Source organism: Myxocyprinus asiaticus, chromosome 38 (genome assembly GCF_019703515.2).
Source record: "Myxocyprinus asiaticus isolate MX2 ecotype Aquarium Trade chromosome 38, UBuf_Myxa_2, whole genome shotgun sequence".
In the NCBI taxonomy this organism is placed as follows: Eukaryota; Metazoa; Chordata; class Actinopteri; order Cypriniformes; family Catostomidae; genus Myxocyprinus; species Myxocyprinus asiaticus.
Genome location: NC_059381.1, coordinates 29,681,727 through 29,703,148, shown reverse-complemented (window position 1 = coordinate 29,703,148; position 21,422 = coordinate 29,681,727). Strand labels below are relative to the sequence as shown.

Genomic DNA, 21,422 nt, shown 5'->3' with positions numbered 1-21,422 from the left:
TGGCAAAACCCCTTGACATATTATTTTTTCACAAAATGTAAAGTTTGAATTTAAAGATGCTCTTTAGCTTATTCAGTGAGTCGATTGTGTTGGGATGAGAAAGTTACAGTTCACCCTGGATGTTCTTTATTTCCTGGGAGAGCTGTGTTTCCTCCATCCTTATCTGTTTTATAAGTTTTCATAATTTTCTGTTAATAATTAATGTGCTTGGCATTTAGTCCATCATTAAATCACATATTATAGGAACAGTGGAAGTATACTCAAGAGTGACTATGCCGGTAATGTACAATAAATATTAATCAATGGTTTCTCTTGTTGAGGACTCTCTATATTGCAGATAGGTTCGTGATGGGGAAGCATCAGATGAACTTCCACTCCATTATCAACAGCATTAACATTATTGATTCAGAGGCAGGATTTGCAACTGAAAACTGGTGCACTATAGGGCTCACTTGAAGTAGGAATAAGTGTATTGGTATTTACCCATCTGATCAGAAATGAGAGCTTGTCCCACTTTATATTAGGTGTCTTTACTATGTATTTACATTAAGCATTTGATATATGTACTTATTGCATACAGTATGTGTTATTACACTGTATTATTAAGGGTGGGTGGCTAGATGGTAGCCCTCAACTACTACCCTACCTTTAAAGGAATAGTTCACCCAAAAAATTTAAGTTCTGTCATAATTTACTTGCCCTCATGTTGTTCCAAACCCATATGACCAAGCACAAATCAAATATGGCGACATTTCAGTAATATTAAATCTCATTGGTTATTGTGACGTTTGATCACTAGAGTAAAAGCCAATGAGGTTTTATATTATTGACACGTTGGCATACAGTGGCAAGAAAAAGTATGTGAACCCTTTGGAATTACCTGCATTTATGTATAAATTAGTCTTAAAATCTGCTTTTATCTTCATCTAAGTTGCAATAATGAATAAACACAATCTGTTTTAACTAATAACACACAAATTATTTATTGTTCTTGTACATATTGAATACATCATTCAAACATTCACAGTGTAGGTTGGAAAGAGTATGTGAACCCCTAGGCTGATGCCGTCAACAAAAGATAATTAAAGTCAGTAGTTGGCAAACCTGGCATACAGTTAATGAAACGAGATTGGAGGTGTGGGTTAGAGCTACTTTGACTAATACAAATCACTCAAACAAGACAAACTGTATATAAATGGAGATGATTCAGTACTGTGGCTACTCTCCCTAGAAGTGGCCATCCAGCCAAGATGACTCAAAGGGTCTTCACAGAATGCTTTGAAGGAAGCTGCTGCCTTCAAACAAAAACATTGCTGCACTCCACACTCCTACTGGGGAAATGTTTTGTGGACTGATAAAACTAAGGTTGAATTGTTTGGGAAGAAAATACAGCACTATGTATGGCGGAAAAAGGCACCGCATAACAACATGAAAACATCATCCCAATGGTGAAGTACGGTAGAAGGGAGCATCATGATTTGGGGCTGCTTTGCTGCTTCGGGGCTTGGACTGCTTGCCATCATCGAGGGAAAAAGGAATTCCCAAGTTTATCAAATAACCTACAGGATAATGTCAGGGTGGCTATGCGCCAGCTGAAGCTCAGTAGAAAATGGGTGATGCAGTAGGACAATGACCCCAAACATCGAAGTAAATCCACTACAGAATGGCTTAAAAAAAAGTAAATCCACAGTTTAGAGTGGCCCAGTCATATCCCAGACCTTAACCCAATAGAGATGCTATGGAATGACCTCAAGAGAGCCGTTCACACCAGATTTCCTAAGAATATGTATGAGCTGAAGCAGTTCTGTGAGGAAGAATTGTCCAAAATTCCTTCTAAACATTGTACAGGTCTAATCCGCAGCTACAGGAAACACTTGGTTGAGGTTATTGCTGCCAAATTATTAAATCCAAAGGTACACATACTTTTTCCACAGCACTGTGAATGTTTAATGGGATGTGTTCAGTTACAACATGAAAGATAATAATATTTTGTGTGTTGTTAGCTTAAGCACATTGTGTTTGTCTATACTTGTGACTTTGATGAAGATGAGATCACATTTTATGACCAATTAATGCAGAAAACCAGCTAATTCCAAAGGGTTCACATACTTTTTCTTGCCACTGTATTTACAAAAATCATGCTCCGTTTGCATGAGATGATCAATTATTTGATTTGAGAGTGAATAATGACTCTAATTTTGGTCTGTTCATTATGCAAAGTGATTGTATGTCTTTAGAAGATTTGGAATATAATGCATGAGTGGCATGAACTTTTATGACACATTTGGGTGCTGTTTAATGCTTTAAAGTGAGTCACCATCAAGTTGTTTTTGTATTGAAATCAGTGAACGGAACATCATTTAAAATTCCTCCTGTGTTTAGCAGAAGAAAGTCCTTTTTGTTTGGAATGACAGAAGTTCCATTTTGATATACTGTAACTTTGGTAATGTGACTCTTGTAATAGTTTTGCCGAACAACATATTTACAATATGTAATAATTTATCAAATGCTTATTTATTCATTTTTTAATGTAAGCACATGGTAAAGGCACTTTATATAAAGTGTGACTGGAGATCTTCTGAATTTTCAGAGAAGTAGAAATAGATTTTTAGCATTGTTCTGAAGTGCAATAACATCCCAGTTTTAAGTTGTAAATTGGAAAAATATTATCTACAACCCCAATTCTGAAAAAGTTGGGACAGTATGAAAAATGCTAATAAAAAAATGAGTGATTTGTAAATTATATTCAACCTTTGCTATTTTGAAAGCACTACAACTAAACATTATATGATGTTTTACCTTGTGTATTTCATTGTTTTTATTTTTTTATTTTTTTTTATTTTTTATGTACAGTAATTTCAAATCAGATGATTGCAACACACTCCAAAAAAGTTGGGACAGTCAAGTGTTTACCACTGTGAAACATCACCATTTCTTCTAATAACACTTATTAAGCATTTAGGCACTGACGACACAAGTTTGTTAAAAAGTGGAATTTTCACCAATTTTTATAATTGGTGCCAAATGGGCTGGTTTGAGTATTTCTGTAACTGCTGATCTCCTAGGATTTTCACACACAACAGTCTCTACTGTTTACTCTGAATGGTGCCAAAAACAAAAAACATCCAGTGAGCTGCAGTTCTGTGGACGGAAACGCCTTGTTGATGAGAGAGGTCAACAGAGAATGGCCAGACTGGTTTGAACAGACAAAGTCTACGGTAACTCAGATAACTGCTCTGTACAATTACGGTTAGAAGAATAGCATCTCAAAATGCTATTCTGAGATGCGGGTTGGTGCTGTTTTGGTGGCATGAGGGGGACCTACTCAATATTAGGTAGGTGGTTTTAATGTTGTGGCTGATCAGTGTATATATATGCAGTATACACCGATCAGCCACAACATTAAAACCACCTGCCTAATATCATGTAAGTCCCCCTCGTGCCGCCAAAACAGCTCTGACCGTCAAGGCATGGACTCCACAAGACCTCTGAAGGTGTCCTGTGGTATCTGGCACCACAGGACATTAGCAGCAGATCCTTTAAGTCCTGTAAGATGCGAGGTGGGGCCTCCATGGATTGGACTTGTTGGTCCAGCACATCCCATAGATGCTCAATCGGAATGAGATCTGGGGAATTTGGAGGCCAAGTCAACACCTTGAACTCTTTGTCATGTCCCTCAAACCATTCCTGAACAATTTCTGCAGTGTGGCAGGGTGCATCATCCTGCTGAAAAAGGTCACTGCCATCAGGGAATACCATTGCCATGAAGGGGTGTATGTGGTCTGCAACAATCTTTAGGTAGGTGGTATGTGTCAAAGTAATATCCACATGAATGCCAGGACCCAAGGTTTCCCAGCAGAACATTGCCCAGAGCATCACACTGCCTCCGCCTGCCTACCTTCTTCCCATAGTTCATCCTGCTGCCATCTCTTCCCCAGGTAAACGATGCACACACAGAGATACTGTTACATGGCTCATGGAAATCCCAATTTGAAATTGGCTTCACCACATTGGTTTCAGATACCTTTAAGTTTGAAACTTCTGCTCATTGGAAATTCACACTTCTGTATTACATGCATATATAAATGCCACTCAGATCCAAAACTACTTAATTGAAAGGGGAGAGAGCCACTACAACTCAAACAGTTCTCAAGGTAAGAGTCAGTTGTCCTTCACATCAGCTTAAATACATTTAAGGGTTGACTATTATATAGATAAAAAAAAAAAAAAAAATTATTCTTGAGAGTGTTTATTATCTACACAATACATTACGGTGTTTGAAAATCTTTTATTTTTTATTTTTCTTTAGATGAACAAGATTGTCTTTGTTATTCTGCAAACTGTCCTCCAATTGGCAGGCAGTACTTCACTGAGGTTCATCAAGCCAAATGGTGACTATTGTTTAATTGGAGACAATTCATGCAAATCTAATCTGATCTGCAACCTCCAGTATGATTTTAAACAATGTATTACCTTTGTGCAGTATATATATATATATATATATATATATATATATATATATATATATATATATATATATATATATATATATATATACATACATACATATACACTACCGGTCAAAAGTTTTGAAACACTTGACGGAAATGTTTCTCATGATCTGAAGGCGTATGCTTAAATGTTTGAAATTAGTTTTGTAGACAGAAATATAATTGTGCCACCATATAAATTTATTTCATTATAAATCTAAAATTTAATTAAAAAAAAAAAGTTTTTGAAACTGATGACTTGGACCAAATAATAAAGAAAAGCAGCCAATAAGTGCCCAACATAGATGGGAACTCCTTCAATATTGTTTAAAAAGCATCCCAGGGTGATACCTCAAGAAGTTGGTTGAGAAAATGTCAAGAGTACATGTCTGCAAATTCTAGGCAAAGGGTGACTACTTTGAAGATGTTAAAATATAACACAGTTTTGATTTATTTTAGATTTTGTTTAGTCACAACATAATTCCCATAGTTCCATTTATGTTATTCCATAGTTGTGATGACTTTACTATTATTCTCAAATGTGAAAAAAAAAAAAAAAAAAAAAAAAAAAAAAATATATATATATATATATATATATATATATATATATAATAAAGAATGAGTGTTTCAAAAACTTTGACCGGTAGTGTGTGTGTGTGTGTGTGTGTGTGTGTGTGTGTATATATATATATATATACATGAACATCAAATAGTATTACCCTTGTAACAAATATTGAACATGTCTCAAAATAGGGTTTACTACTCATTATTCATGAGAAGGCTTACTTCCAATATGGCTGGTTGTAAAATACATTACTACTTTAATGTGACATGAAATCAAGTTGCATTGTTGTGATCAATGTTGTAGTTCTGGTTTTGGAGGTGTCAGATCTGTTCAGTACTGAAGTGTCAGTTCATTGTGGAGAGCAGTTTGAGGGAGAAGCCATTTACTGGGAGAGGAACGGGGAACGCATCGTTGAGAGTGGAAACCGCATCACTGTTATGATAGATGGTTTGCGTGGAGGAAACTTTACATGTCACAGACAGAATGGAGATCTCCTGAATTACACACTACTACTGGTCCATCCAGTTGGGTTTCTTAGGGGTGGAGTTCTCACGCAATCCAATGACAGAGGTAACGTGAAGAATACTTCCTGGTCAAACTTTACATGTTTGCATTACAGTGTAATTACATATGTAATTAGACTTATTTGAATGAATAATGTACTTATAAATGAAAATGTATGAATGTCATTGCATTAGAAAAATATTTCTTGCTCAAACATTACATGTTTGTATTACAGTGTTAATACAGATGTTACTACAGAGTTATTCTAAAGAATAATGTACTTAATATAAATGAAAACATATGAATCAATATGAATACGAAAATTTATGAATGATATTGCCTTAGAAGAAGAATATACAGTATATTGGCCAGACTTTACATGCTTGTTTACAGTGTAATTATATATGCAATTACAGAGTTATTCTAATGAATAACATACTGAATATAAATGAAAATGTATGAATCAATATGAAAATTCTGACTGTCAATGCATTAGAAGAATATTTCTTGTTCACATTTTACATGTTTTTATAATGGTGTAATTACATTTGTAATTACAGAAATATTTTAATGAATAATGTACTTTAATATAAATGAAAAGGTATTAATTTTATTGCATTACAAGAAGAATATTTCTTTGTCAAACTTTACATGTTGTTATTACAGTGTCTTTACATATGTAATTACAGATTTATTCTAATGAATAATGTGCTTAATATGTTATTATTAACAGCTTAGTAAAGCTTTCTAATACGAAAATACTGTTTTTGCTATTGTGATTATTAATATATACTCTTTCTATCAAGAATTTATTTCTTGTACTGCAAGAAACTATAGTGGACATTTTCATTGCTCCTGGAACTGGCACCAGGAAAGGACCCAAAGAGCTGTGGTATATTTTGCAGCAATACGGTAATTATTGATGATTATTCTAGTTCTAGTTTCATTATTTAAGTACAAACATTTTATAAGGCTTATGTTGAAACAGAACAATAGTTGTAAACTGGACTTTTCTTTATACAGAAATTCTAGTCTCATCAACTGCACTCTGGACTCTGATATCTCTGGACTGACCTGTATTGACAAAGAATATTGTCCATACTCTGAGGAGTCTAGGAGCATCAGTCTCACGCTGTTTGTCAGAAATCTATACCGTTTGGAGGAGCACCACAAGAGTTTCCTCATTCAAGACATTGGTAAGAGCTTGATGCGCCTCCTGGTAGTTGTGACATGTCAGGTAGCCTGGATGTCATGGACCATTTGTCCAGTTTCTGGAGATTACTTCTACAGTGACATACTTAGTCTATACTTAAAAATGTATGCATTTTTGCAATGACTTTTAACCAGCTGGTCCCAAGGTGATTTTTAGTGGATGTATGAAGTCAGTTCCCCTTGAATTCACACAAGTGTCCTAGCAGAGTAACCACAGGCATAATTCAGAACATTAATACATTCCACTTTCGTTTGACAACCAGAAAATGTCCAAATAGGCTAACTTTTCTTCTTCATTTTGAACAGTTTATCTAACGTTTTATCATTTTTAAACCTAACAAATGTCTTTTTGTGAAATGTTTTACTTTTAAGTGTTTTTGTGCTATCTTTCTTTAAAATAAATGGCATTTGGTTTGATATTGCAATGACATTCATACATTTTTAAGTGTCCAAATACAGTACTTTTGGGGTCACTGTGTATGTTCGAATAAGTAATTAAATAATTAAAGAAAATCAGATAAAATGAGATTGATGCTCCTAGACTAGATTAGCAAACCTGACAAATCAGTAACAATTCAACCTTATACCAGACTGTCAATTTTCCATTAAAATATTGTTTCTGCACTAACTCTAACCCTATTACCTCAAACCCTTAGTCAAGCCAGATAAAGTCAACATTACCAAGTTCAAAGATGACATGTTTGAGTGGTGCCCCCCTGAAACATGGAGTTTCCCCTGCAGTTTCTTTCCCCTGTCCTATGAGGTGAAAGTAGTTCCTAACAGCCACAGCTGTGACTACACGGGAGGTCGTGTTGAAGTAAGCCACTTTCTCTATACTTTTTCAGATATAATTGACGTTTGTTGTTTCTGTTGTAGTTTCAGACTTAGAGGCCAAACCCATGGACCACAGTCCGTTCACTGATGGTCTGAAGCATAACAAACACACAAAACAAGTACTTTCTCAATCTAGTAAGCGGTAATCTGATTGGCAGGCTCAAATCACCTTCTGTGAGCAAGGGTACATAGGTTTTTTCTCAGTCCACCAGGAAACAAAGTTGTGTACCAAGGTACCAAGTTTATACAATGAGTGCTTGTGATGAAATAATCACTTTTAGCAAAGTTTGCCAGGTCTGTGACCAGGCCTGCATTAAAGCACAAGCTTACAGGGGCTTCAGCGCATGTAAATGCGTTCAGTGGGAGATGCGTTCAGCGGGAGATGGTGATATGAACACGGAGATGATGCACAACAGCGAAAGCCATCCATGTAGCGCATCTTCATAGAGTAACACCCACCCCAAAATGGCAAAAAACAAAAAACAAAACTGTGATTGATTGCTTTCTATGGTGGTAGTGGTCAGTTCTTTGGACCTTTCACTGTTTGGTCATTAAACATGTTGATTTCTCTGAATCATAGAAAAATGAAACCAACAAGACACAATACAAGGTGAACAACAAGAAAGCATATACCTTCTGCGTGCGAGCTCAGGACCCCTTAACTAAAAAAGCTTGGAGTGACTGGAGCCACTATCATCAGTAAGTACAGTTTAATCTGGTTATTATGCACTTTATGAAAATATGGAACATGGCATTCATACTACATTCTGCATCTATTGAGTAACAGGAGAAAAAAACGGCACAGCTTAGAGCAATAAAAGGTGAGTGCTGTTTTATGTTTTAATGACCACATTGATCTTGTTTTGTTAATTTTTTTATTGCTATATTATTCTGGTACTCACTGACATTTCTTAATACTTTGTTTCACAAATTCAGGTCTGCTCAAGGGAACACAGCACTCGGCTTAATAGTACTTGCATCTGCTTTCTATTCATGACAAAATATTACAGCCAACAAATTTATATTTTTGTATTATTGTTATGTGCCGCAATGAAATTTGTGCAATAGTTTTCCAGATCATCAAAAATATTTTGGTTGGATTTAGTTTTCAAAGTTTGTTTATATGCAATAAAGTGAAAAAAGAAAATTAAAAAACGTATTTTTCCACTTATGTTTCATCATGGAGATTATTGATGGTCTCTAGGTACAGTATGTCAAGACATGTGGTGACATACAAAAGGTATAGCTCACCCCTAAAATAAAATTATTTTTAAATTTACTCACCCTCATCCCATCGAAAATATGCATTTTCTTTCTTCTGCTGAACACAAACAAAGATTTTTGGAAAAATATCTCAGCTCTGTAGATCCATACAATGCAAGTGAATGGTGACTAGAACTCTGAAGCACCAAAATGCACATAAAGGCAGCATAAAAGTAAGTAACATGACTCCAGTGGTTAAATCCATATCTTCAGAAGCGATATGTTAGGGTGAGAAACAGATATTTAACAAATATTTAAGTCCTTTTTTTACTATCAATCTCCACTTTCACATTCTTCTTTTTTTGTTTTGGGCAATTCACATTCTCTGTGCATATCACCACCTACTGGGCAGGGAGGAGAATCTATAGTTAATAAACAACTTAAATATTGATCTGATTCTCACCCACACATATCATATATTATGAAGATATGGATTTAACCACTGAAGTCTTATGGATTACTTTTATGTTACCTTAATGTGCTTTTTGGACCTTTAAATTTGTTATACCCATTTACTTGCATTGTAAGGATCTACAAAGCTGAGATATTCTTTAAATATCTTCGTTTGTGTTCAGCAGAAGAAAGTACACATCGGGGATAGCATGAGGGTGAATAAATGATGAGAGAATTTGAATTTTTGGGTGAACTATCACTTTAAGCTGAGCCAAAAGGTAACTAAGAATGAAATTAAGTAATATTTGGAGATTGAAGTGAAATTAAGTGTACAATTAAATAAAATTCAAGACCGCAGAATAATGTTCCTGTTTTGACATATTCTTGCATCTGGTGCACATCTGAGCATGTCCTTACTATATACCGGTCAAAAGTCTGAACACACTTATTGTATTTATGTTTTGCATGATCTTAAAAAATCTTTTGATCTAAAAGCTTAAGCTTAAATGCTGTGAATTAGTTGCATATCAATTTCTTTATAAATCCTTTCTTGATTATTTAACTACTGCTTCAAAGACCTAAGTTTTGACTGGTAGTATGTACTGTATAAATACTCACAGAAAAAAAGTGCTAAACAGTACCCTTTAAGGGCACCCCATCACTGGGGTGGTACCCTGACGAGGACCCTTTTGTACCCCTAGTTATAAATAATTTATCAAGAATAAGTACTTTCAATGAGAATTACGGTTCATAAAACATTAACAACTGCAAAAAACTTTAATTGAAGGGGCACAATATTATGTTACATGAGTGTAAAGGGCTGATGTCTGTAAAACTGGCACACAAACTATTGTAAAAACAATTTTGTTTAAATTACAACAGGTAACATACTGGCTGAAATGCAGTTCCTACATTGACAAAGTAACTATACACAAACTTGCAAAATTTTAAATTTGAAGGAGGAAAAATATAAAACTTCAAGCTTCAATGTCATGACAAGGTACCAAAACTTTGTTAACTGGAGGCCAAAATCAAGTTCTTTATGTAACATCTGCATCCCCATAGAGTCATTTGAATTTAGGCCAACTTTAGTCAACATAGAAAATAAATCACACTAAATCCATAGTATTCTCCTAAAGGAATAGTTCACCCAAATATGAAATTTTCTATTCATTTACTCACCTATATGCAATCTCAAATTTGTAAGACTTTCTTTCTTCTGCAGAACAAAAAAAAAAGATATTTTGATGGGGATGTGATGTGAATACATCAAACACTTTCAAGCTTTCAAGGACATAAAGGTAGCATAAAGGTAATCCATACGACTCGAGTGGTTTAATCCATGTCTTCTGAAGAGATCAGTCGGTTTTGGATGAGAAACAAACCAAAATGTAACATGCATTAAGCGTGAGAAAATGTAATCGAGCTGCAAACCATGATCTCGCCAAGGGGACTCCAGATGTCAAGGTTTACAGTAAAAAATATATAATACAAAAAAAAGTTCCGTTTTGGTCTGGTTTCACATGAAAATAATCATATCGCTTCAGAAGAACCCATTGACTTGCATTGTATGGACATATTCACATCATATCTCCATCGAAAAAATCGTTGTGTTTCCGAAGAAGAAACAAAGTCATGTGGGTTTATGGTGGCATGAGGGTGAGTAAATGATGAGAAAATTGACATTTATGGGTGAACTATTCCTTTAACATTTTAAGGAATGCATGTAAACATAATTGTCCATTACAGTTCATTTGGATTATGCCATGTTTTAATCTGGCAATAAAGCAGCAAAGTATAGACCTCTTATGTGCTGTTTGAAATAACTACATCTCTTTGCTTCTTTAAAAAAAGACATAACCAGTTAAACCGGTCAGATTGAAAACATTGATCAATTACACCTTACTGTCAGGAGTACCATTCAAACCTCATCATCAGTTCTATGATATACTGTATGTAAAAAAAAACTGAAAGGATGTTCAGTTGTTAAATGACGAAACAAGTGACGCTTAGTTATACATCCCTAAAGTCACTATATGTCCTTCTTTCCATGACGAAAATGCAATAAAAGTTTGAAAAAAGTTAATACACATCTAAATTATCTTTAAACCAGATCATAACAGGACAAATTCCATATAACCAACTGAACATGGTTGACAGAGGAAGTAGAGTGTGCCAGGCAGGAAGTGAGGTAACAGGTTCACCATGCTTGCTTTAGCTGCAGTTGATGCAATTATTTGTTGAATACTTTTCATTGAAGGAGGAGATATCTTTTTTCTCCAGTAATGACCCACTATAATGAGCGATGCAAGATACGAAAAAAAAGAAGCTGATCAGTGTTCCAATAGCTGTTTTTCAGCACCAATTCTGTTCTAGATGAATGATCATTGCTTCCCCACATGCTGAATGTGTTATTGACTCTGTTTCTTTGAGAGGTACCTGTTGTGGTCAAGGACACAAAATAAACCAAAATTAAAACATTTTCGATCCCGTTAACACCTGTATTTAGCTCTGCCTATTTGTAACGAAATTACCCCAAACTAAACATACAACAGGTGTAAACGGGGCCTAGGAAATAGGTTGCCTGGGACAACAGTCAATTATCTAAAAATATTTGATCACAGAATGCTGCAATTGACCAATCACAATCAAGTATTTAAGAGAGCCATTTAATAAATAGTGATAACGGTAGTTTTGTCCACTTCACCTTTCCCAGTGCTTGTGGTTGAGACCTGAGAAGTCGTCCAGGTTGGCGATCTCCTTCAGATAAAGAGACAACTTGAACAGTTCTTTGTCTTTTTCACGGTTTAAGTGAGCCTTCATGAAAGGTCTAATCTGTGAACAAGACACAGAAAAGAATGAATGTTTGAAACCATTCATAATTCAGTTTCTTATAAAGCAGAAAAAACTGAATCAATCATTAGAAATCAGTCAGTTAAATTAAAAATATTTAATTCCATGTGTAAATCAATAATTAATGTGTTAGTTCATCCAAAAATGAAAATTCTATCATCATTTACTCACTCTCTTTCATTGTATGGGGAAAAAACATGCAAATAAAATAAAGTGGCTAACATTGTTTTGTGTTCCACAGAAGAAAGAAAGCCATACAGGTTTGGAATATCACAAGGGTGAGTAAATGATGGCAATTCCCATTTTTGCAAGAACTATTTCTCTAAATATTGACTCTAGAGCTTCCAGCATACCTTCAGTCCATTCTGTGGATTCATGAGGAAGTTTCTTCCGATATCGTCAAACATAATTGTGTTTTTCCTGTTGTAGAACTCACCGTATTTACCCCATATTACTCCCAAAGGTTTCACCTGAAACATAACAAGCACAATGTTTCACATTGATGTAGCATAGAAAGAAAATGATGTGGTTTTATTTGAACATGTCTGACCTCTACGACTCCTCTTTTAGGCGTGTGCACAGTGATCATGGCTGCACTGTCCAGCATGAAGGTGATCTTGTAGTTTGGGTTGTCCGTCACCCCAAGTTCCTAAAAGACCACAGATGCCATACAAAATCATAAAACGCTTACTCTTGTTTATAATGTTTACTCTTTCAAATATTGAGTATTTATTTTAATACAGTGGCCTCAAAAAGTTTTTGGCCACTTAAGTCACACTCTAAAATTTAGGCGTTTTTTTTCTCCCCTTTTTCTCCCCAATTTGGAATGCCCAATTCCCAATGTGCTCTAAGTCCTCGTGGTGGCGTAGTGACTCGCCTCAATCCGGGTGGCGGAGGATGAATCTCAGTTGCCTCCACGTCTGAGACCATCAATCCACGCATCTTATCACATGGCTTGTTGAGCGCGTTACCACGGAGACATAGCGCGTGTGGAGGCTTCACGCTATTCTCCGCAGCATCCACGCACAACTCACCACGCGCCCCACCGAGAGCGAACCACATTATAGCGGCCACGAGGAGGTTACCCCATGTGACTCTAACCTCCCTAGCAACTGGGCCATTTTGGTTGCTTAGGAGACCTGGCTGGAGTCACTTAGCACGCCCTGGGATTCGAACTCGTGACTCCAGGGGTGGTAGTCAGTGTCTTTTCTCACTGAGCTACCCAGGCCACCCTGTGCAATGACTTTTAACAAACTGGTCTCAAGGTGATTTTTAGTGGATGAAACATCAATGATTTGCTGTTGAAGAGTCTCCTCATATGTATAAGGCATTTGAAAATCAATGTTGTTGTGCTACTTCCAACTTTCTCATAGATTTTACTTGGAACAGGACGATATATCGAATTTCGGTATATCGCGAACCAAAAAAATTAGGAACCATATTGAGGCATAACTCAATATTTTGAAATTTGCAACATTGTTTTCTGTCCATGTGATCATAAATGAAAAGATCTCTCTATAGCTTGCAGTTTTTTCTACACTGTTTACAGCATTCACACAAGGTCCTTAAAGTCCTTGAATTTAGCTTTTAGAAACTGAAGGACTGGAATACCTGGAAAATTACATTATTTTGATGAAAAGTGCTTGAGATTAAAGGAATAGTTCATCTAAAATTGAAAAATCACTTACTCACCCATATGCCATCAAGGATGTATATGACTTTCTTCAGCAGAACACAAATAAAGATTGTTAGTAGAATTTCTCAGCTCTTTTGGTCCATACAATGCAAGTGAACAGATGCCAAAATTTTGAAGCTCTAAAAAGTCAGCATAAAAGTAATCCATACACTCCAGTGGTTAAATCCATATATTCAGAAGCGATATGATAGGTGTGAGTTTGAAACAGATCAATATTTAAGTAAATTGTTACTATAAATTCTCCTCCCTGCTCAGTCAATCTCCACTTTAACTTTCACATTCTTCTTCTTGTGTTTTTGGTGATTCACATTCTTCATGGATATGCCCCCTACTGGTCAGGGAGAAGACTTTCTAACAAAAATTGACTTAAATATTGATCTGTTTCTCATCCACACCTATCATATCTCTTCTATAGATTTAACCACTGGAGTTGTATGGATTAACTTTAAGCTGCCTTTATGTGATTTTTGGAGTGTCAAAATGTTGGCACCCATTCACTTTCATTGTATGGACCTACAGAGCTGAAATATTCTTCTAAAAATCTTAATTTGTGTTCTGCATAAGAAAGAAAGTCATGCACATCTGGGATGGCATCGTTGATGGACACGCATTACACGGAGGAAACGATCTGCTTTAAAGGGACAGTTCATCCAAAAATGAAAATTTTCATTTTTGGATGAACTGTCCCTTTAAAGCAGATCGTTTCCTCCGTGTAATGCGTGTCCATCAACGATGAGGCGACTCCACTTTCACTGAATAATGGGTCTTAATATCCTCTCTGTTCTTTACAGTCAGATAAAAAAGTAAAAAGAAATATTAATATTATCTCACGCAGCATGGATGCGCTAAAAAAACAGAGAGATTCTCATTGATGTTCACTGAAACGGCTCGTTGAACCCTTAAAGTGATAGTAACCTTTTTAGCGTTTCTTATACAAATGAATGGAAACTCAGTGTTATTACTTGTAAACTGTACACATCATTTCAAACAGTGATAGCTCACATCATTATTATATATACGATTTCATGATATAATATGAATTAATATAATGTAGAATTTTTGTATTTTAACAGTTACATTTTGATTATATTAATGATGACAAGTTATTAAAATATACACTCACATATTTTTTTCAGGACATGTTCTTTTCAGTTCTATTGCTTGTTCTGCACCTGATAAGCCTGAATGTAGCCCACTATTTTTGAAAGCTTATTTGTTTGTGATCTTTTCTTATAGAGAAAGGTATATGAGCAACTCTTAGAATTTAAACTTTGAGCATTTATATTGTGTAATAAAGAACTTTATTTTGATAAGAAATTATAACGAGCATTTTGCTCAAACATTTTTTCAAAAATAAAAAATGTTCTGTAATATTTTGTCATTTAAGTGTTATTATATCGAATAGAGATTAAATAGAATCGTGAACCTCATATCATATATCAAACCAAATTGTGAGATAACCATATCATCCCATCCCAAGATTTAACTGAACTAATTATCACCCAAGTACCATCATAACCTGAGGCTAACTAAACTGGCACATGTGGCAGTATAAAAACACAACAACAACAACGAGAAGCAGGACAGCTAGACATTTCAGTGGAATCTCCTTTATGCACATAAGCATAAATGCATTAGGACTGAAGTCATTTATTCTAATCTAGAAAGCAAAACATTCCAAAAGTATGAATCTGAAAGGACACAAACATTATCAAGGACCTACTTTCATTTTAGCATCAATCCACTTCATACTTGTAGCAGCTGAAAAGAAATGAAAGAGTTAGTGAAACCATAAGACAATCTCAAGTCCTTTGAAAAGAGTCTGAAAAACTTGAATGGCTAGATGGATCCTTACACCAGATGACAATATCGTAATCCTCATAAGCTGATGTAAGAAACTCATGTAAATATGGACGCATCAGCTCCTGGCCTGTCTCTGCACATGACTTGTGATCTATATTTGAAATAATATACAGTACTGTTTAATTGTGTTGTTTTAACTATAAACTCATTGTTTTATATTAGATTAAAATGTCAGTATAATGTTAATCACATAGCTAGGGGTTAAAGGTACAGTTCAACCAAAAATGAAAATTCTCTTCTCATTTACTCACCCTCATGCCATCCCAGAGGTGTATGACTTGCCTCCTTCTGCTGAACAAAAACAGAACTCTGAAGCTCCAAAAAGCACATAAAGGCAGCATAAAAGTAATCCATACAACAGTGGTTAAATATATATCTTCAGAAGTGATGATAGGTGTGGGTGAGAAACAGATCAGTATTTAAGTTTTTTTTTACTATAAATTCCCTGTCCGGTATGTGGCGATATGCATGAAGAAAGCGAATCGCCAAAAACAAAAGAAGAAGAATGTTAAAGTGAAAATGGAGATTGATGGTAAAAAAGTACTTAAATACTGATCTGTTTCTCACCCACATCTATCATATTGCTTCAACTACTGGAATCTTATGGATTAATTTTATGCTGCCTTTAAATGCAGGCCACCATTCACTTGCACTGTATGGACCTACAGAGCTGAAAAATTCTTCTTAAAATCTTTGTTTGCGTTCTGCAGAAGAAAGTCAATACACATCCGGGATGGCATAAGGGTGAGTCAATGATGAGAGAATTTTCATTTTTGGGTCAACTATTTCTTAGTGATCTATACAAATAGATCAACAAAATACCAGAAGTACTAAATCAGCAAGTGTAATGCTTGTGGCGTGAGCTTTCAAGACTTACCAAAGAGTGTATAGTCAATATCTAACACAAGGAGATTTTTTCCTGGTCTTGGGGGATTTAACTCGTCAACTTTGTAATCTTTCACCCGACGAGCTATCTTGGCCAAATTCTCCTCTCTGTATTAAAGACAGACAAATATAAAACATCAAGTCAAAACAGTGCTTTGACAAACAAGTATGTTTGCAAATGTTCCAAATGTGATGCAGGGAAAATTTTGAGAGCTACATGTTATGAATATACATGGGCTGTCACTGGCCTGTTTTCAACCTCAGTCACTTCCTCTTCGATGTCAAAGTCATTGACAACGTCATCGTTTTCAGGAGGAGGGGCCAGAACATCTTCCTACAGAAAGGGAACAGAAAGGTTACAAGGTTTTGAACCAAAAACAATCAAAACCTGTTAATAGTTGAATCCTAAGAGGCCATTCACACAGGATTCATATGCATCTGCGCTGTTTGTAAACAGTTTTTCTATGTAAACATGAAAGACAGATGGCTGCTTTTCAGAGTCTCACACCAGGAATGCTGCATTTGTTTTTTTTTTTAAGTTTTAATCCCCTTTTCTCCCCAATTTGGAATGCCCAATTCCCACTACTTAGTAGGTCCTCGTGGTGGCGTGGGTACTCACCTCAATCTGGGTGGCGGAGGACAAGTCTCAGTTGACAGTCAATCCACGCATCTTTTCACGTGGCTCGTGAAACTCACAGCATTACTCACCGAGCCTCTCTGCGATCCACGCACAATTTACCATGCGCCCCATTGAGAGCGAGAACCCCTAATCATGACCATGAGGAGGTTACCCCATGTTACTCTATCCTTCCTAGCAACCGGGCCAATTTGGTTGCTTAGGAGAGCTGGCTGGAGTCACTCAGCACACCCTGGATTCGAACTCACGACTCCAGGGATGGTAGTCAGTGTCAATACTCGCTGAGCTACCTGGAACGCTGCATTTTTTAAATTTTGTGTCAAGTTAAAAATAGTCACATCTGGAGACATATGCTTTCTTTTCCCTTCCGTTGCGCTGTTTTTAAATGAAAGAACACATCCTGTGTGAATGGCTCCTAAGTGCTCTAGTACCATTTAAGATACATACTAATAGACTGCCTAATTTATAATATAGAATAATAAGAGATGTAATGTATTGTATGTTGACTCATGTCAGAAATGACCTTTTTTCATAAAGGGCAATAACTGCCCCTGGATTTGATTTTCGTTTTTTTTTTTTTTTATTTTTTTATATTTATGAGGGCTTTTTTTCAGATAAAAAAATATATTGTCCTTTTAGTCAAATACTTCAATTTAATCAATTCGTACGTTCTCAATCTGAATATTTAGATTGAGAATATATTACCTCCTACCCATATAATTCAACACCAAATCATATTTCATGTGATAATGTGTATAACTAGGCTAGAATATTAAGAACTATATCATATGTTATAAATAAAAACACGGTGGCATTTTCTGCCCCAACATATCAAATTTCAGGGGCATAATTCCGAAACCTGATTGACTCAAAACACACAGCCACATGGCATATACATGTACAGTATTATTTAAAAGCACAAAAAAAAAAAAAAAAAAAAATACAAAACAAAATGTAATGCCAAACATAGCTTATGTAAAGACAAAATCAAGATGAATACTGATAGATTAGTTAAGATTTAAATCTTTACAAACTGTAAAATCCTGAAAACCCACCAGACGTTCCTCTCTAGTGCCCATCATCATTATTTTGGTATTTGGCTTCAACTTCAAGTCACCAAGCTTGACATCATCATCTGCTGGTTTACCTGATGATTGACAAAATAAGAGCGCTCATACAGTGAAATAAACTGGGTTCAAATGTCTAGACTGTCCAGTTTTCAATAAGCACTGAAGTACAAAAATGCTTTCATAAGCAATTCAAAAGATTCTAGCACACACTGACATGGAATAAAAGTCAGTTCATGGCTTCTTCTGACATGCTAAAACTTTTTACAGGATTTAATTTCATTTTAAGGCTTTGCATATTGTGTATCTGTATGATTCTAATGGTGCCACTACCTTTCACTTTCAACCCCAAGAGCTTCTGTCGTTCAGGGAGAACTCCTGTGAGAGATTTAATGGACTGTTTCAGATCCAAAACCGTGTCCTCCTCAGACAGAGTGCTAATGGAGTACTCCTGTCCGCCCCACTTAATAATCACTGAAATAGACATGCTACTGGAAAAGCTGTGAAAAGATAGTTTTGTGTTTCCTGTTATTTTCTCATCAATTCAGCATTAAATAATTTATTATTATTTTTAAGTGTTTATTTTATTATAGTTATTCACCATATTCCTTGTGAATAACTACACTACCCATAATCCTAAAGAGAGCTCCACCAATCAGAGAAGTCGCAGTTATCATGGAACTGAACCGCCCATGAAGCATTGTGAATGGTATTATTGAGTCAGTCTTCTAGTTTTAGGCTATATTGTACTTAGGCATGTGATGTTATTCGGTAATATGGTATATCACGGTAATTAACATGCACAATATTGTTATCGTGGGGACTTCAAAATATCGTAAATAATTCTAGATCAACTTTTAGCCAAATTATTTAAATATTTCTGATCGCACAGTAGTTTTTTTTTTCCATCAGTGAATCAAGATTCACAACACTGCGGCATAAATGACACATGCGCACTTTGATATAAACATAACCAGCGTGAACAAGAAGCATTGTTGAAGGAGAAACGCAGCCGACCCTTTTTCCGCCTTCTAAAAAGGTTAAATTGGAAGTGTGGAAGTATTTTGGGTTCCATTAAAATTTAGAGGGATTGTTGGTCAAAGATGGTTTCCCTTTGTGTAAAACATGTGGCAGAAAAGTGGCAGCGAAACAAGGGAACACCTTCAACGTGTTCGCTCATCTGTGGGACAATCATCCCGTTCAGCAATATAAAGGTAAGTTGTGACAGTTCTGCTCGTTTTTCCAAACTGTTTTTGAAAACTGAGAGACAACAGTCTAAAAGACAACTAGCTAAGTGACAAAGACGACAAAGAAAGTGAACTGTTGTTGCCATTTGCAGATAATGTCTAGTTTGCTTTCAAGTAACCAAAAAGTAGTTCGCCAAAACTCTGCTAGCTACACAGTAAAGTTTGTGTCTTGTAGTAACAACTAAAATACAGTGTTTAATCAGCTAATAAATGTGGCACAATGATGATTTCAATATTAAGTTCAAGTTGAAACACCATGAAATCATACGTTGTCATACAGTGAACTTGCAAATGTTAAATTTGTAGCTAGCACCTAGCTATTGATTAGCAACTGGCTTTCTATCCTGAAAAAAAAAACAAAAAACACATAGTTTTTTTTAATGTTCAGGGTTCTTTTCAATGTTCTTTGTTATCTGTTAATTTAAAAGACCAATTTGGTATTGAAACAGTAAATAAACTTGTTATTAAGAGAACAACAAAGTTTATTTATTTTTATTTTTCAGCACATTTTTGTAATGTAATTCAATACCGTGATAACACCTAATGCAGTGATAAAAGCTTCAGCAATTGCAGTGATGTGAAAATTTGATACCATGACATGCCTTATTGTACTTTACATTGTTTTATTTTGTGGTTCGTTCACTCTTTAAAGAATTTTAGTACACAGTTTTAGTCAAAGTTTTAATTCATCTTGGAAATTGTTGGTTTGGTTCATGGCTTAGATATATTTTATTTATTAATAATTAAAGCATTGTTTTGAAATCCCTTTGGAGAACTTCACTGGGAAACTTACTTTTAGAACATAGGTAGCTGGAAAAGTGGGTGATAACTGTTGTACTATTGAAATAAAGGAATAATTTACCCCAAAACTGAAATTCTGTCATCATTTAGCTACACACGCTCATGTTTCTAAACCAGTATGACTTTATTTCTTCTGTGGAACACAAAAGTAGATGTTTGGCAGTATAATAGTCTCAGTCACCATTCACTTTCATTGCATCCTTTTTTTCTGCACAATGAAAGTGAATGGAGACTGAGGTTGTCAATCCATCAAACATCTCCTTTAAAGCTCAACGGAAAGTCATACAGGTTTAAGAACAACATGTGAGTGAGTAAATAATGACAAAATTATCATTTTTTAGTTAACCATCCCTTTAAGTATACTAGAGGATATGTTACCTTGGCAACACTACACCAACATTAACAACAGAAGAGGAATGAAATCAGTCCACTGGTAGAGCCACAGATCAGTACACAACACAATCAGGTGGCTTACATTTCTGTAACAAAGAAACAAATAACACCCTCAACCTCCACTGATTGGCCAATGCAGTAAAAATAATTCTCCAAAAACATTTCATATCAATCTAGGCAGATTAACCAACAGTATGATGAACAACAATATCACAAAAATAGGGACACCCTAGTCTCATCTGAGCATCATTTTATCTAAAAGTGTTGTAAAGACATGCAACTTACTAGTTAATTTGTCATCTAATTCAGAGACCTTGCTCAGGAGATGACTGGTTTAACTGGCATATTGCATTGGAGAACAAGCATGCATTAGCTCTTTAGCTTGTGCTATATATTTAAGTCATTAAGTTGCATCCCATGCATGCACTGATCACATCTGATATGATTATAGCAAGCATGCCATTAACTTAAACATGCACATTCTGGCTTAATCTAAACCCATAAACACATGTAAACTAAACAGGCATATGAATGCACTGTCTATAATTACATAAAGGTTTCTCACTTACATAAGATCCAGCTCATTTTAAGCCCATGCTGAACACTGCAGGTAACATAAGCGTTGCTATGATCTTGTTCTCTGTGTTTATCACGGCCTGACTGTAGAAGCTACTGCCACCTGCTGGTTGATGAGTAGATTGAATACTATTTGGGTTTTC

The 21,422-nt window shown here is 35.5% G+C and overlaps 2 protein-coding genes across 3 annotated transcripts; one reads left to right on the top strand and one right to left on the bottom strand.

Moving 5' to 3' along the window:
• Positions 1-4,124: 4,124 nt before the first annotated feature.
• LOC127429015 (interleukin-12 subunit beta-like) lies at positions 4,125-9,886 on the top strand. 2 transcript variants are annotated; one of them, XM_051677743.1, is made up of 9 exons: positions 4,125-4,154; positions 4,310-4,391; positions 5,359-5,625; positions 6,366-6,471; positions 6,583-6,755; positions 7,428-7,588; positions 8,186-8,304; positions 8,393-8,426; positions 8,542-9,886. In XM_051677743.1, the coding sequence occupies exons 2-8, from the start codon at positions 4,310-4,312 to the stop codon at positions 8,421-8,423; spliced, it is 939 nt and encodes a 312-aa protein (XP_051533703.1). In that variant the 5' UTR covers positions 4,125-4,154; the 3' UTR covers positions 8,424-8,426; positions 8,542-9,886. The 2 variants fall into 2 exon arrangements, with proteins under 2 accessions (XP_051533703.1, XP_051533704.1); XM_051677744.1 differs by having other exon boundaries at positions 8,186-8,308; positions 8,396-8,426.
• A 128-nt stretch (positions 9,887-10,014) lies between these two features.
• On the bottom strand, positions 10,015-21,354 carry LOC127429014 (ubiquitin-like domain-containing CTD phosphatase 1). The gene is made up of 12 exons (XM_051677742.1): positions 21,273-21,354; positions 20,689-20,789; positions 18,596-18,762; positions 18,251-18,342; positions 16,807-16,892; positions 16,551-16,666; positions 15,666-15,764; positions 15,534-15,571; positions 12,665-12,763; positions 12,468-12,584; positions 11,969-12,096; positions 10,015-11,700 (listed from the first exon to the last, which is right to left on the bottom strand). The coding sequence occupies exons 3-12, from the start codon at positions 18,747-18,749 to the stop codon at positions 11,673-11,675; spliced, it is 957 nt and encodes a 318-aa protein (XP_051533702.1). The 5' UTR covers positions 18,750-18,762; positions 20,689-20,789; positions 21,273-21,354; the 3' UTR covers positions 10,015-11,672.
• Positions 21,355-21,422: the final 68 nt, after the last annotated feature.

Excerpts from the sequence above, each read along its gene's own strand:
- LOC127429015 (XM_051677743.1), top strand. The coding sequence starts at position 4,310 with ATGAACAAGATTGTCTTTGTTATTCTGCAAACTGTCCTCCAATTGGCA. Across the intron at positions 6,756-7,427 it reads TTTCCTCATTCAAGACATTG|TCAAGCCAGATAAAGTCAAC; the intron begins GTAAGAGCTTGA and ends TCAAACCCTTAG. Across the intron at positions 7,589-8,185 it reads ACACGGGAGGTCGTGTTGAA|AAAAATGAAACCAACAAGAC; the intron begins GTAAGCCACTTT and ends TCTGAATCATAG.
- LOC127429014 (XM_051677742.1), bottom strand. The coding sequence starts at position 18,749 with ATGTCTATTTCAGTGATTATTAAGTGGGGCGGACAGGAGTACTCCATT. Across the intron at positions 16,893-18,250 it reads GCACTAGAGAGGAACGTCTG|GAAGATGTTCTGGCCCCTCC; the intron begins GTGGGTTTTCAG and ends CCCTTTCTGTAG. Across the intron at positions 15,572-15,665 it reads TTACGATATTGTCATCTGGT|CTGCTACAAGTATGAAGTGG; the intron begins GTAAGGATCCAT and ends ATTTCTTTTCAG.